We start from the raw sequence: 14,674 nt of genomic DNA on the forward strand, positions 1-14,674 counted from the left end.
TTACAGGATAGTGCAATTATATAGCTTTCCAGATCTTTAATGGAAAGCAACACATATCAGGTATACCTTTAATGTGATCCAAACCAGAGTGACCCATAGAAGAAAAATAACACAGACATGCTTAAGGCAAGTGTGGCTAACTTGTGGTCCTACAGACGTTGTTGTACTACAACTCCTAGCATCTGTGACCCCCCACCTCTCTGTGTAGTGATAGTTCTAAAATATTCAAAAAAAGGAGAATATGTTTTGGTTGGTGGTTATTTGGGAGTTTTTCCCTGAGGTACTAACCACTGTCATACACCTACTCTGAGCAGAATAATCACCATGTTTATGGTTTCTAAAGCTTATACAACAGATATGTACAACGTACTGGGCTTAAGGTCCGAAGATCCTTAAAATATTCACAGCAATTGAGTCCCTTGTTACATGAGCGTAACTAGATCCACAGAAGTGTTACACCCATGACACCCAACTTTCCCCCACTCACCAAACCAAGCCTGCTGCTCCCCTTCCACTTCAATGGCAAGCCCAAAGTCAGCCAGTTTTACAGCAGCTCCCTTCAGTTTGGATGCCAGCAGGAGGTTCTCCGGCTATGGGAGGAATCGGTTAGAGGATAAACATACAGAAGCACAACTCTGAAGTACCCGTCAAATCTGCTTAGCCCCCTTTTAATTTCTGGGTCTTTAAAAAAAAACACCTTATAATTTTCAATTATAAGCATGCTGGTTAGAAAGCATGGCTATGGTGCAGCCCTCCTCTCTCTGCCCCATGCTCAGCAGAAATGTGGATACTTATGTACCCCACTCCCCTCACCGCGGGAAGGTGTGGGATACACAGCGCAAGTGGCGCTGTGATCTAAACCACTGAGCCTCTTGGGCTTGCCGATCAGAAGGTCAGCAGTTCGAATCCCTGAGACAGGGTGAGCTCCCATTGCTTGGTCCCTGCTCCTGCCAACCTAGCAGTTCGAAAGAACATCAAAGTGCAAGTAGATAAATAGGTACCGCTCCGGTGGGAAGGTAAATGGCGTTTCCGTGCGCTGCTCTGGTTTGCCAGAAGCGGCTTAGTCATGCTGGCCACATGACCCAGAAGCTGTATGCCGGCTCCCTGGGCCAGTAAAGAGATGAGCGCCGCAACCCCAGAGTCGTCTGCGACTGGACCTAACGGTCAGGGGTCCCTTTACCTTTACCTTTATGTACCCCGCTCCCCTCACAATGGGAAGGCGCGGTATACAACATTATTTATTTCCCTCAAGACTGCTTCCTGAACTTCCACTTGTACGTTCAAGCACTAAACATCAAGCCCAGGGTGTTTCAGTGTGAATGAAAACAAAACTGGAATGCTCAGAGCTCTCCAAACCAAGTGAATGGGTGACCGAGCGGCAACTGCAGTGCCAAGCGAGTATAAAGTGATGCAACATAGGGCAAAAAAATCCCCCTAGAAGCCTATCGTCACCAATGGCTACTAGTTATGCTTGCTATATATGCTGCTTCCAGGATCAGAAGCAGTAGTATCTGTCTGAACCCTAATTGGTGGGGAACAACCAGAGGAGGGGCCTGTGTCCTATTTATAGGTTTAGCACTGTGGGAAACAGGATGTTGAGCTATGGATGCCTTTGGTTCATCTTATGTACCAGCTTCTGTTCTCTCCTGGCCACTTAGCGGGAGCCCTGTCACATGGCTGCGTGGGCCATTTTTCTTGGTAATGAGTGTGAGCAGGGAGTTTAGCAGCACTTCAGTAGGTGGGAGAAATATAGAGGGTGACGTGTATTCTGGAGGAGGGAGAAGAAGGAGCGAAATACCAGAAATGAAGCGTGTGTTTCTTAAAGCAACAGGCAAAAGAATCGCTTATGGTGGTGATTGCAGGTGGGGACAAGGATTTGGAAAGAAGACATTCAGGAAGGGCTGTCTCTAGGGGCAACTGCCCCAGGTACTGCATGTTGGATGCCCTGTACTTGATGGTGGCAGTCACAGTCAGCATGCTTGCTGCCTGGCCAGCCCAGCTACCTTCCACCCAGCTGGGAAGATTCTCCACCTCCTCCCTTCCTAGAGCAAGGGAGGGAGGGAGGTGGTGGAGGGGGTGGCAGAGGCAAAAGGGAGATGAAGGCAATGGGGAGAGCCAAAGGGTGTGATTTTTCCTGGGCCCCGCATCCCCTAGAATGGGTCCAACATTCACTTGTCACAAATGGGTTTTTAAAAACTTACTGGATTTTCCCTGGAAAGGATTAAACTGTGGGTGGGATTTGATGCCAACAACATGGCATGCATGCTGTGAAAATTTTGCATGCATGGTGAGCTCCCATCCCATAATAAGCCAGCCCACAGATAGAACAACTCCCTAATTAGGGAAGAGGTAGCTCATATGGCTGGCTGTTTTGGCAGACAACAGCGTACTAACAGGGCTGTCAGCTGCACCTCAAGACTTAGGATTGCCAACAGCACTGATTGAAGAAACATAGATCAGGTTTTCTTCTCTGCTGGGCTGCCTGACTCCCAGATCACAATCAGCAACCATGTTATTAGTGCATCCACTATAGAGAATTATGGTCAAGTTGCATGCTTACAATTGCAGTCGCCAGCAAGGAAGCAGCTGGCTGGCTCAGCAATCCCAAGGCAAACAGCAAAAAAAACGCCCCTTGGTTTCTTATTGAGTCCCAGGTACAAGCTACTTGCAGTTTGTTTGGTTTTTCCCAGTGAGACACAAAACAGACTGTGAATCCTCTGACTGCTGCTTATGTCCAGATGAGAAAACATCTTATTTGGAGTAGGAGGTGGAATACTAGGATGGCGATATGCCTCAGCTAGCATCTTTTGGCCAGATTCTGACCATGCCACGTGGTACTCATTTGGCTCATGAGCTACTGCAGAAATGTGGGAAACTGAATTTAAGATTGAGAAAATGAGAAACGGAGAAAACAAAAACCGACAGATCTTTCCAACCCTACCTTTGGCTTGAAGTATTCTTGGATACACTTACATTTTACAGCTGGCTTAATTAGGAAGGTAGATTTAAACCTGGAGGTGGCCACCTGTATCATTTCAGGCTGAGGGGAGGGCTCACATGATTGAATGTTCCTTCATAGTACAAAAAAAAGTCCCTCCTTGCAGAAAGCTAGGTATCAGCAAGAAGGATTTTAATCAAGCTTTCTCCCTGATATGCTAGTTTTCTATGGACGGGGATTATTTTCGGAGGAGGAACATTCAGTCCAATGCAATCAGAAGTTCGTACAGCTCCGACAGTTTACTACTGTACGTCTGTGAAAACTAGAACCTATGAAATCTACAGACTTCAACCACTTAACAATTCTATTTCTATCGAAGCTATGCTATCATCTACTTTCTATCAAAGTAAATCAACCAGGGTATGTTATGTTGGGTGTAGGAGTTGGCTGCAGAAGGGATACACTTTTAGTCTTACAGTTTATAAATATTTTACCTTTAAATCCCGGTGCACTACACCCATCTGGTGGCAATGTAAGACAGCTTCCAGGATCTGTTGAATGCAGTGACTAGAGAGAGGAAACACAGTCACATTACCTTGGAAGGGGTCAGGAGATGGCTTGAGGCAAGGTTTCCCAGCAGAGTCCTGTCTGCTCTGCTATCTTTTTGCCATTTCCTATTTTCCCATTCCCCTTTCCTGCTAGCAGCCATGAAGAATGGCTCGGTGCCTTTCTCTGCAGAGCCAGGCTTACCAACAGGACGGGAAATGAAAGAACCATTGTAATCTGATTGCCATTGAAACTCTATTACAGGAGGGCATTATTGGAGGCCTTCGGGTTCTTCCGTGAGAGGAAAAAAGAGCAAAGCTGGTTGCTTTATGAGCATGCAGTGTTGCAGAAGCTAATGAGCAAAAACCACTGGATCGGTTTCTCACAGAAATTATGGCAGTAGATGGGGTGGCAAGTTCATGATCACTTTTCTCATGTTGGTAGGTCTCACTACGACAGCTTGATGAGACACACACATCATGTTGCAGGCATGTGGAAAACAGAAAATGAAGGCCCAGGTGCCAGAACAGCTGTCTGCAAAATGAAATGGCTCTGTTTACGTTTTTGGCAGATGCTAATAAAGCAATCGTTTATAATGTTCTGGGCATACAGGAAGCTTAATAAAAGCTGTTTGCTAAGAAGCACACCAAGCTGATAGTCAAATATGCCAGGCGATTGTAAGCGTGTGTGTGGTGTTAAGGTTGCACTTCTATGCTTACTTGGTGTGACCTATTTTCAAGTAAGCATCTTTGCACGGCAATCATCATCTTACTAGTTTAATTCATTGTCCCACAAAGCCAAAGAATCACCCTCTCCACCCCAGCCCAAGAGTCACTGTCCAAATTAAAAGCTGGCAAAATTTCAATTAAGGGCATTTCAGGGCAACCTGCTTGTTGAGCATGCATCCTGATTTATTTGCAGAGCAATCACACAATGCTGGTTATTTGATGAGCATTTGTCCTGATACATTTGTGCAGAGGTTAGATGGCATTGCATCAAAGCAAGAGCCATTTTACAAAGCAAGTACACATTTTACACAAGCACTGGGAAAGGACCAGGGAAAGACAGAGGCTGCCAGTGCTGAGAAGGGAGCAGATTTGTCTGAGATCAGGGTGAAAAGGGAAGACGGAAGTGGGCACTGCAGTTGCAGTGTCTGTTTTTGTAGCTGCTCCCACCGCAGCTGCCCATATCAAGAAGGAAGGAGCAGGGCTAAGAAGGGCTGGTTAAGGAGGTTTCATGGGCCAGATGCAGTCCGTGAGCCATCAGTTCCCAGTTTCTCACCTAGATTGTGCCTATATTGTGTATGAGCAGCTGCAATGGCTCCACTCCCACCCCAAAACAAGGCACACACCAGTACTTTTTCATTTACCCTGGTCTTTGCTGGCCCTTGATGTCATCATGAATCTTACTTTTATTTGGACTACTGACTGTCTTTGGATTTTAATTTTATTGTATCCATATTGCATATATGTACACACACACACACACACACACGTGCGCGCGCGCGCACACCCCCCCCGAATATGCACTGTATTTTGTATTGTTGTTGGACACTGCCTGCTTACATGACAAGAAGCATAGTGTAGCAATACAAAAAGATTGAAGGCCAAACTAATCAGTGATAGAGATAAGCAGCAGGTTCTCAGCCTTGTTGCCTGCCAGCCTCAGAGATGCAGTGTTGTACAGTTTTTCCTAGGCACTTATTCTTTCCCCCATACCCACCTGGCATCTGCTTCACTATAGTATTCTCTAGCAACGATGTCCTCAAACAGTTCTCCGCCTGTCACCCTGTGAAGAAATTAAAGAGGAATCAGTCCCAGCTCCAGACATCCTCCTGCTGCAAGGGATGGAGGCGAAAGTCAAGGCAGTTCACATTTAAAGGGAAGAGTGTGCTAAACCCGCACTTTCCCAAGTAACACACCAAACAAAAAACAACCATCCTTTGAAATGCACACTTCTCTGAATTTTGCAATGAAGTTCTGCAGCCAAGTAATGTATACATTATTTTTTTAAAGCATATACTGGGGTAAATTAGGGACGCGGGTGGCGCTGTGGGTTAAAGCCTCAGCGCCTAGGACTTGCCGATCGAAAGGTCGGCGGTTCGAATCCCCACGGCGGGGTGAGCTCCTGTTGCTCGGTCCCAGCGCCTGCCAACCTAGCAGTTCGAAAGCACATCAAAGTGCAAGTAGATAAATAGGGACCGCTTACTAGCGGGAAGGTAAACGGCGTTCCATGTGCTGCGCTGGCTCGCCAGATGCAGCTTGTCACGCTGGCCACGTGACCCGGAAGTGTCTGCGGACAGCGCTGGCCCCCAGCCTATAGAGTGAGATGGGCGCACAACACTAGAGTCTGTCAAGACTGGCCCGTACGGGCAGGGGTACCTTTACCTTTTTACTGGGGTAAAGCACCCATATGAATGCCTGTAATAGTGGCAAGGACATACAAAATGTATTTTATTAGTGAAAACAGTTCTGAGCACACACTTCGTATGCAGAAGGTTGGAGGAAGAACTTTCTGATGGTAAGAGCTGTGGAAAAATGGTGGGAAAATGGTGGATTCTTCTTCCTTTGGGATTTTTAAGCAGAGATTGGATGGACATCTGCAATGGATGCTTTAGTTGAGATTTCTGCATTGTAGAGGGTTGGATTAGGATGACCCTCAAGGTCCCTTGCAATTCTATAATTCTATTATTCTACCATAGCTAGCAGTGCTATTCATCCTATCAGATTTTTTTGCCTCATTCCGCAAACTGTAGGACTGTAATTCTGGAGGAAATGATGAAATGGGCTATCACCATTTCCCCTTTGTCATCTTAATATCTTGCCTCATGTGGGCCATATGCTAAGCATGCAGAACAGCAATCCCCTCTCAAGTGACCTTGCCAACCTCACTACTTCCTCACCAGCCTAGAATTTCTAGTGGAGCATTCCTACTGTGATTTTGCTTGCTGGATAGGAAGGAGAAATTAAGAGCCGCCTAAGAAGGAACAGGTTGGAACGGGAGATGTATCAGCGCCGTCTTGGATGCCAGACCCCTCTGTCTCAAAGGAGTAACAAAGAAAAACTGCAGCGCCAGGCAGGATCTCTTAAAGGATTTGGAGAACAGTGCAAGAGCAGCTGGTCCTCCAGGGACTTCACATTCAATATGCTAATTGTTGCTCTAAGAAGCTTGAAGGGCTGATCTGCATAAAGAGCAGTGCTAATTCTCTTAAAGCTGGATGCTGCAAAACGCTTTGTGAAATCCAAGCCACTTAGCTGCTCTGCTTTCTAAAAGGGTTGGACACAAGCTACCCAACACTGATATCCAACTGTGATAGGGCACCAACTTAACCTGGAGACAGCTTTTAAGGAAGTTGAAGGTTGTTTGGCAGAGCCATTGTAGTCTGTGATGCACTACATACCAATTTATTTGTCTCTTGTCAAATGGGTTTTGCAGGGTTTTGACTCATTCCAAAGTATCTGTTTGCCTCGTGATGGTAGAGAGAGACAGAAAATGTGTGCATGAGGCATGTGGAAAAATGGCTCCATCACACCACGTTCACTTTTCAGTAGGTGGGTGGAGAAACTCTATGATCTAAGTCCACTTTGGACTGAGTAGCTCTCAAACTGTGTGTGTGTCCTGAGAGGTAATGCTCCCATAGTGATTCACAGAGTACTTAACATGCATATGAAGATTTATTCATGTCCCGCCATTACTTACAGGTCAAATATCAGGTAGTGGTGTGCCTCCTCTGATATGCTGTCATGAAGCCTCACTGCAGAGACGAAAATGGAACAGGTTACCAGCCAGAATAAACTTATTATATTCAGAGGTAAATCTACTGGTCTTTCACCTTGGTCCACTGAGCTGAAATACTTCCCTAGTGCAATGCAGGCTGCAAGTGTATGAAGTGGAACCACACCTCACCTCACCTATATTCATGTATGTATTTATTTTCTGACATTGATAGCCTTTCCTCCATCACTGAACCCAAGGTGAGATCCATGTGGTTCCCAGAGGGCCACCGATCGACGCACTTACCAGACCCAGGCCCACTTAGCTTTATCAAAGTAGCGGCCTCATATACCTTCAGAACATGTCCTGGGAACCTTCCCCATCTTGCCATATATTCAATGCTTCAAAATGTTGAAAAGGAGGTAAACCTTCTGCAACATACATGCATCCAGGGAGTATTTTCTGATCACTGAAGTCGACTTTACTGACCTTGGCAAACACTGCCGTTTTTCTGCCGAAGGTCTTTATGACTGCAGACCGTCAAGTAACAGAAACAATGGTTTCGATATAACACGGAAGAGGGAGAAAAGAAACAGTGGATTTCAATGGAAAGAAGGCAGACTGCAGGCCAATTCATGGGACCTATTGTGTGTGCGCCCAGGTGTGGGTTGAATGGATTTGCTTTTCAGCTGAGGATGTGCTAAAGTGCTCGTTTGTTTGCTTATAATGTGCCTAGATTACTTGTCAGCCTTACACAGTGGAGCCAAGTACATTTGTTTCTCCATTCAGCTCACTGATGGCTAACTGGATAGTTGGACACGTGATGAAATGATCGGGCAGATTTGCCAGGGACTCTGCTGCAGTTTGAATCCACCATTCCCCATATCTCATCCATGTTCAGGGAAACAACAGGTGTTTATTGTGGGATCGGTGCATCTCATGCATACAAGGTTGGTTGGGTTTTTTTACTGCATTCATATGAAATCATTGTCATCAAAATGCCAGTCTGTGTTGTTTTCTCCCTTTAATTCTGATTTACCCTTTCCATGTAAGTTAGATGCATTTTTTAGAAAAAATCTTGCCAATGCCTTATGTGTATGATATTTCAACAAGAGCTTTGTGATCTTACCACTACCACCCCACAAAAAACCCACATCATTTACCTCTAGCTGCTAGATCGTGCAGACTCACAACAGGGAATGGATGACGGCATCTCACTCCGACAATAAACTTCCCTGAGGCTTTGGGCCAGCCATTGTTAGAATGAGTCAGGCCTAGCTTGGGAATTCCAAGTTTATATTCTTTTGAGAACTGGGCTGCAATTCTATGCAGCCTAAAACACTAACATCCGACAGATTTCCATTTTAGGATTAGGGTGAAAGCTGAAATTCTTCAAAGGGGAAAAACAAATCATACGGTTGACCAAGGTGGCTCTTCCCACTATTCAGGGTTGTACAGTTAGAACCCAGCAGCTAATCACAGCCAGTAGATGCCCCAGCCCAGGTGACAGCAACCTCTCTATATCTCCCTTCCCCCAGCTCTCAATGCCTAATATCTTCTCCATATCCCCATATCCCAAAGATTGCTGCCATTTGCTTGGCTTGATAAACACAGCTTCAAAGGCAGTCTTGCTAAGACAGTACTCTGACAGGCAGGGCAGGGTTTCTCTAGCAGCTTGGCTTGGTGATGGCATTCCCTCTGACCTTTTCCCTCCTTATTGGGTGCCAAATATCAAATTATCCTGGCATCCTCCAAGGATAGCTTCCATAGCCGAGGGAACACTCCTCCTCCATCATCCACAACTCAAGGCAAAAGACCGGGAATGGAATGAGAAACATGCTGCAACAGCCTTGATGTTCTCTCTGTAAGACTTCACACATACAACTTCCAGGGAATCCATTCTATATTTTTCACAATGTGGGGGCTGTGCTTAAATTTAACAATTATATTTTTTTCTGAAGGCTTGAAAGGAATATTGCTGCACCTTTAAGGGTTGCCTAGAAGAGACAATTTCACCAGGTTTGCTTTTTCTCATCAGGGAAAATACTGTGATGAAAAAAATAGCCCTTAGAAGAAAAATTGACAAGAATTATTACAGTCGATTTCCACAGATGTAAACTTGACAGAAATGGTTATTATCCTCTGCAGTACAGAGTTTGCACTACTGCAGCCTGGTTTAGCTGCTGAAAATGTGATTAGTCAATCGTTTGGGATGTCACAATGCCATTTAGATAAATGCACATTATCAAAATATCCCTTGACCCATGCATATTTAAATATTACTATTTAATCTAATCTCAGTATGTTCTAGAATGATGGGATTTTTCTGAAAAGTGTGTGTGTGTAAATGCATATTCCCAATGGCGGGCAAAAAAATGGAGGGAGAAACGAAAGAGGGGGAAAATGGGTTTATATGTATTTATGAAAAATCTAAGCTGAGCAATTTCAGCTACTGAAATTTTAATCACAACTTCTGCATAACCTTTGGAAAATATCCAGTTATCTGATTCCTGCTATCACCAGAAAATTATTTTGTGCTAAGATACATTTCCAAATGTAAGAACAATCTAACAATCAGCTGCAAGAAGGCTGGGAAGACACCCAAAGAATCCTTAACAAGAAGAATATGAGTTGTTTCATATAATAACAGAAATGGTTATTATGAACAGTCAGAGGAAGGGATCCACATAATTGGCATGCATGTCATTCTTGATTTTGAAGGAGGTAGCCTCTCTACTTCCCATATTTCTTTAAACATTTAATATTACCCACTAGAACATAATTCCAAAAAAGGCCAGGATAAAGAGGATGCTGATGTTGCTTAATGAAAAAATATTTTTTAAAAATAAAATTTAAAAATCCACAAGTCATCTTCTTACCGCAAAATTATTCCATTTACAATATAGGGGATTGTTTTAAGGAACACTGAAATAATACATGTGAAGTGCCAGTCTAAAATGATCTATAAATGCCCCAAATACAAGTTTCTGGGAATCAGAAGTGGGGCAAGTGCCACAGGAGCCAACTCCTAGTGACCAAGGTCCCTTTGCCCCTCCTATAAAATATTTGAGGGGGCCGGGAGCTCCAAAGTTGATGGAAAGTGCCATTTAAATGGTGTGCATGTGCCACGTATTGTGAGTGATTATGTGAGGCAGGGCTGTTAGAATGTTGTTTATGCTGTACTTTTGTACTGTTTTATTGTTGTTAGCCGCCCTGAGCCCGGCTTCGGCTGGGGAGGGCGGGATATAAATAAAATTTATTATTATTATTATTATTATTATTATTATTATTATTATTATTATTATTACTGGAACCCCAAATACTTTATTCAAGTTGGCACCCTAGGTGAGTGCCATTGCACTCAAGTCCTGCATGCGGGCTTCCTATAGGTATCTGGTGAGAACAGGATGCTGGACTAGTCGGGCCACTGGCCTGATCCAGCATGGCTCTTATTTTGTCCTTATGTCTTGTGTTCTTAATAGATTACATGATGAGGAACAATGACATATGAGCAGAATGCAGGACAAAGAAGAAACAAAGTGCCAGTACCTGAAAGACAGGTAGGTAGGGCAGAGATGAGAGAAGAATAAATATCTGCCCTCTTGTTGCTCTGGCAAGGAGTCTTTCTTGTAACACTTTATGCTTCTCCTTGCAACACTTCATCTTTGCCCCCTTGCAAGTTTGACATGAAATTTATTTTTCAAAGTTATCATAAATACATCACAACCTTTGTTAAAAAGTTGCCATCTAATTTTGATTTGCCCTGAACTTGCTGTGAGATTTATTATGGCATTTTCATTCAAAATTATCACATCATTATTTCAGAGAATGATGGGTTTTGCTATGCTTGAATGAATCTTTCTTTCTTTCTTTCCACCTCTGTGTATTTGAAGATTTGAGGCATGGCCATTACTCCTATCTATTTGTTTTATTTTTCATCTTTGGCTTCTGCATTTTGCTGCTAACTTTTAGAGATATGTGCTTACCCAATTTCCCTCATTTGTGCTAAGAGTTATTACTTCCTCTTTTTTGTTGGTATTTTAATAGAAATGTTAATAAATTGATGTAATCATAATGTTTCCCCACCACACCAATCATTTGTTGTTGCTGTTTTCTAAACAAAACAAACAAACCTATATGAGGCCAAACAATGGGAACCATGCCTCATGTCCCTTCTGTCTACTTTGGTCTTCAGTCATAGTCTTCCTCTATATACCTCCACCGAAAGGTAAGTCTTGATCAGTACAGCTGAGCTAATGGGTTTAGAATTGTCCTGCTAGCACCAGTATACACTTAATTCTGGGGCACAGTGAGGCAGTTGCTTCTGGCAGTGAATGCTGAATGGCAGGGAACAGTGAAGAGGTACAGAAGAACAGGTAAGAAGACACCAGGAATCACAAGACAGAGAAACCAGTAGGAGAACACTTCAATCTCCCAGGACATTCTATACAAGATCTCAAAGTAGCTGTCATATTGCAAAAGAATTTCAGAAACAGACTGGAAAGAGAAGTTGCTGAATTACAACTGATTACCAAACTTAAAACCATGGAGAGACCTGGTCTGAATAGAGACATTGGATTCTTATCTCATTATACATGATAAAGCTATTTTTAGCCATCTCACCCCTTGCTTTTTCCTGTAAGACCAATTGCAGTCGTTAACAGGTCAACAGGTTAACCATACCTATCAGCCAATCACCCATTCCCACCACCCTCCTGAGTAATACCCCTCCCCACCCTCTCACTATATATAAGGGTCTGGTGACTTCTGTTTCAGTGTATCTGAAGAAGTGTGCATGCCATGCACACGAAAGCTCATACCAATGACAAACTTACTTAGTCTCTTAAGGTGCTACTGGAAGGAATTTTTTTATTTTGTTTCGCCTACGGCAGACCAAAATGGCTACCTACCTTTATCTAGATAAGAAGAAGGGCCCTGTTGGACCTGCCTAAAGGCCTACCCAGCCCAAAACTCTGTTCTCACATTGTGGTAAACCACTGAAAGCAGAACAACGCTCCCCAAACAGTATTTAGAGGCATACTGCCTCTGGCAGTGGTCATAGAACATAGGCATTGTTGACTAGTGGCTATTGGTAGCTTTACCCACCATGTGTTTGTCAAATCCTCTTTTTAAAGCCTCCCAAATTGGTGGTCAACACTACCTCTTGTGGGAGCAAATTCCATAGTTTATGCTCTGTGCATGTCAGGTGCCCCCTTAGGTGGCCTGCTGCTTTCAGTTGCGGTGGACCATGCTGTGCCAGTCCAGTTGACTTCTGTATGTGGAAGGGGGTGGCATCATCTTGTGCTGTGCCTCACACGGCAAAATGTATTGAACTGGCCCTAGTTACTTCCTTACTTTTGGCTCAAGGGCTGCGGAATTATATCCGTGAAATGAAGTATGCTCTGCGAGTGCTTGGCCTGGGATAAGGGTCCTTTCGGGCCCCAAGCAAAGAGGCTGAGCTGTTCCTTCATGCTAACAGCAATGTACCCTACAAGCAGCTGCTTACTCACCAGGCAATGTCAAAGTCCTCCCTCCTCCTCCATCCCAATTTGCCACAAGAATTAGAAAGGAAACAGTGGGAGGGGGGGTTGACAGAGAGAGAGAAGGGCACCAGAAGCTGTCTCTACATAGATTCAGTTTGTTATGCTCTCTTGAAGGACCAAATGGTTCCATAATTGGATTTCACACCTCAATAAATTAATGCCAGCTATTCCATTCAAGTGATGTTGGTTAAATCAGATTGGTTAATTGAACACTAAAGGAAGAGAAGGATTTCCCCCCCCCCTAAAAATGACCAAGTTGGGTGTTCTAAGCACATCAGGATGAGCTGAGACAGCATACACATATCTGTACACAAGACACGGTAAAGGTAAAGGTACACCTGACCATTAGGTCCAGTCGCAGACAACTCTGGGGTTGCGCACTCATCTTGCTCTAGAGGCCGAGGGAGCCAGCGTTTGTCCGCAGACAGCTTCTGGGTCATGTGGCCAGCATGACTAAGCCGCTTCTGGCGAACCAGAGCAGCGCACAGAAACGCCGTTTACCTTCCCACCGGAGTGGTACCTATTTATCTACTTGCACTTTGAACTGCTAGGTGGGCAGGAGCTGGGACCGAACAACAGGAGCTCACCACCGTGACACAGAGATGCCTGCTATTATACATGTATAGTTTTTCAGGTAAGGAAGTTGCAGAAGAGCTATCATGGCTTTGATTAATTGACTAGTCAGTTGCTGGTTTTAAGAGTGTGCTGTGCAGGAGGGTTTAGGGACAAAATTTACCTGGGCAGGCCCTATTCACACGTGCAGCAATTATGTGCTTGTAAATGAGGACTACATGGGCAGAGCCACCACCATTAATTATCCCCACCCACTTTACAACCTTAAGTGGCATCCTTTGTAGAAACCAGACTTTGTTCCACCAGGTGGCTTTGACTCCTGACCTCTCTCTAATTCTAGGCTATCTATTCCACCCATTCAGCCCTGCAGAACTTCTTCCCCTAAATTTATCTGTCTCTTGATAATGCCTTACCTGCTCACTCTGATGATAACCTCTCTCCTGACTGCACTTATTAAAATTCAGCCCTCCATCCAAAGACATGAATGTTCCTATATATGTGTCTATAGAAGAGGAGCAAGCAACTCTCACACTGTTACTTAATTGCCACCTAAGATCTCCTTTGGTTCACCTGGTGAAGTCTACCATCTTAGTCTTTCTCTTAATTGTATCCTCTCTAATCTCTCTGTCTGATTTCTCTCTCCAGTTTTTGAGTTGGGCTAGGAGAAAAGTGATAGCTGGGATAGAGCACCGCTGGGAAAAAGTGAGGGAGGGTTGGATCCTTTAATTAAAATGTCTCCTAAGCCAGTTTACAAAAACAATGAACCAGTTGAGCACCATAAAACATCAGGCAATGGCACAGTGTCCTCCAATAGATTTCAGAAGGCAAAGCCAAAGGCCAGCTTACAAGGTACCAGTGGCTTGTGGTGAAATTTTTCATAGAGGCTCCAGCTTGTGAGGACAATGGGGGGTGGTGTTGCAAGCATGAGCATTGCGCCTCCCTCCCTAAGCCAGGCAAATGCTTCCCAGGCTTTGGGAAGGAGGAGCCAGTTCTCTGACATGATGCTGGGGCCCTCCTGCTTCCTTCCCAAAGCTGGGTGGGTTTTGGGAGGGCTCTTGGACCCATCAGAGCATCACACCTCCTTCCCTGAGCTGGGCAGAAGCTTCCTGGGCTTTGGGAGGGAGGCACCAGGGGAACATTTAGGGCACTCGCCTAGTCCCCCTGGTCCACTGATTGCATGCCAGTGAGTCCAACCATGGTTGTTCTGAGGGGGTTCCCAGCAACAGAACGGACCTGCCTGCCTTTTGCTTTGCTCTTTGTTCCTTGTTTTGTTTTCTCATCCTGCCTGTAAATAAAATCTGTTTCTCAAGGAACAACCTGTGTGTTCTTTGCCTTGTCTGAACCCTAAAAGAACCTCTGC

At 44.5% G+C, this 14,674-nt stretch overlaps 1 protein-coding gene across 3 annotated transcripts in view; it reads right to left on the reverse strand.

Annotated features, from left to right (window-relative positions):
- CAMK2A (calcium/calmodulin dependent protein kinase II alpha) overlaps positions 1 to 14,674 on the reverse strand; it is a 108,502-nt gene that overhangs the window by 34,131 nt on the left and 59,697 nt on the right. For all 3 annotated transcript variants that reach the window (XR_003705248.2, XR_003705250.2, XM_077924613.1), the window contains exons 4-7: positions 7,184 to 7,238; positions 5,207 to 5,272; positions 3,433 to 3,505; positions 488 to 590 (exon numbers count right to left, since the gene is read on the reverse strand). Coding sequence is in view for 1 of the 3 variants with exons in the window: in XM_077924613.1 (XP_077780739.1) it covers positions 488 to 590; positions 3,433 to 3,505; positions 5,207 to 5,272; positions 7,184 to 7,238 (297 nt within the window). In the remaining 2 variants the exon portion in view is untranslated. The remainder of the gene's footprint in view (positions 1 to 487; positions 591 to 3,432; positions 3,506 to 5,206; positions 5,273 to 7,183; positions 7,239 to 14,674) is intronic.

Source organism: Podarcis muralis, chromosome 2 (assembly GCF_964188315.1).
Source record: "Podarcis muralis chromosome 2, rPodMur119.hap1.1, whole genome shotgun sequence".
In the NCBI taxonomy this organism is placed as follows: domain Eukaryota; kingdom Metazoa; phylum Chordata; class Lepidosauria; order Squamata; family Lacertidae; genus Podarcis; species Podarcis muralis.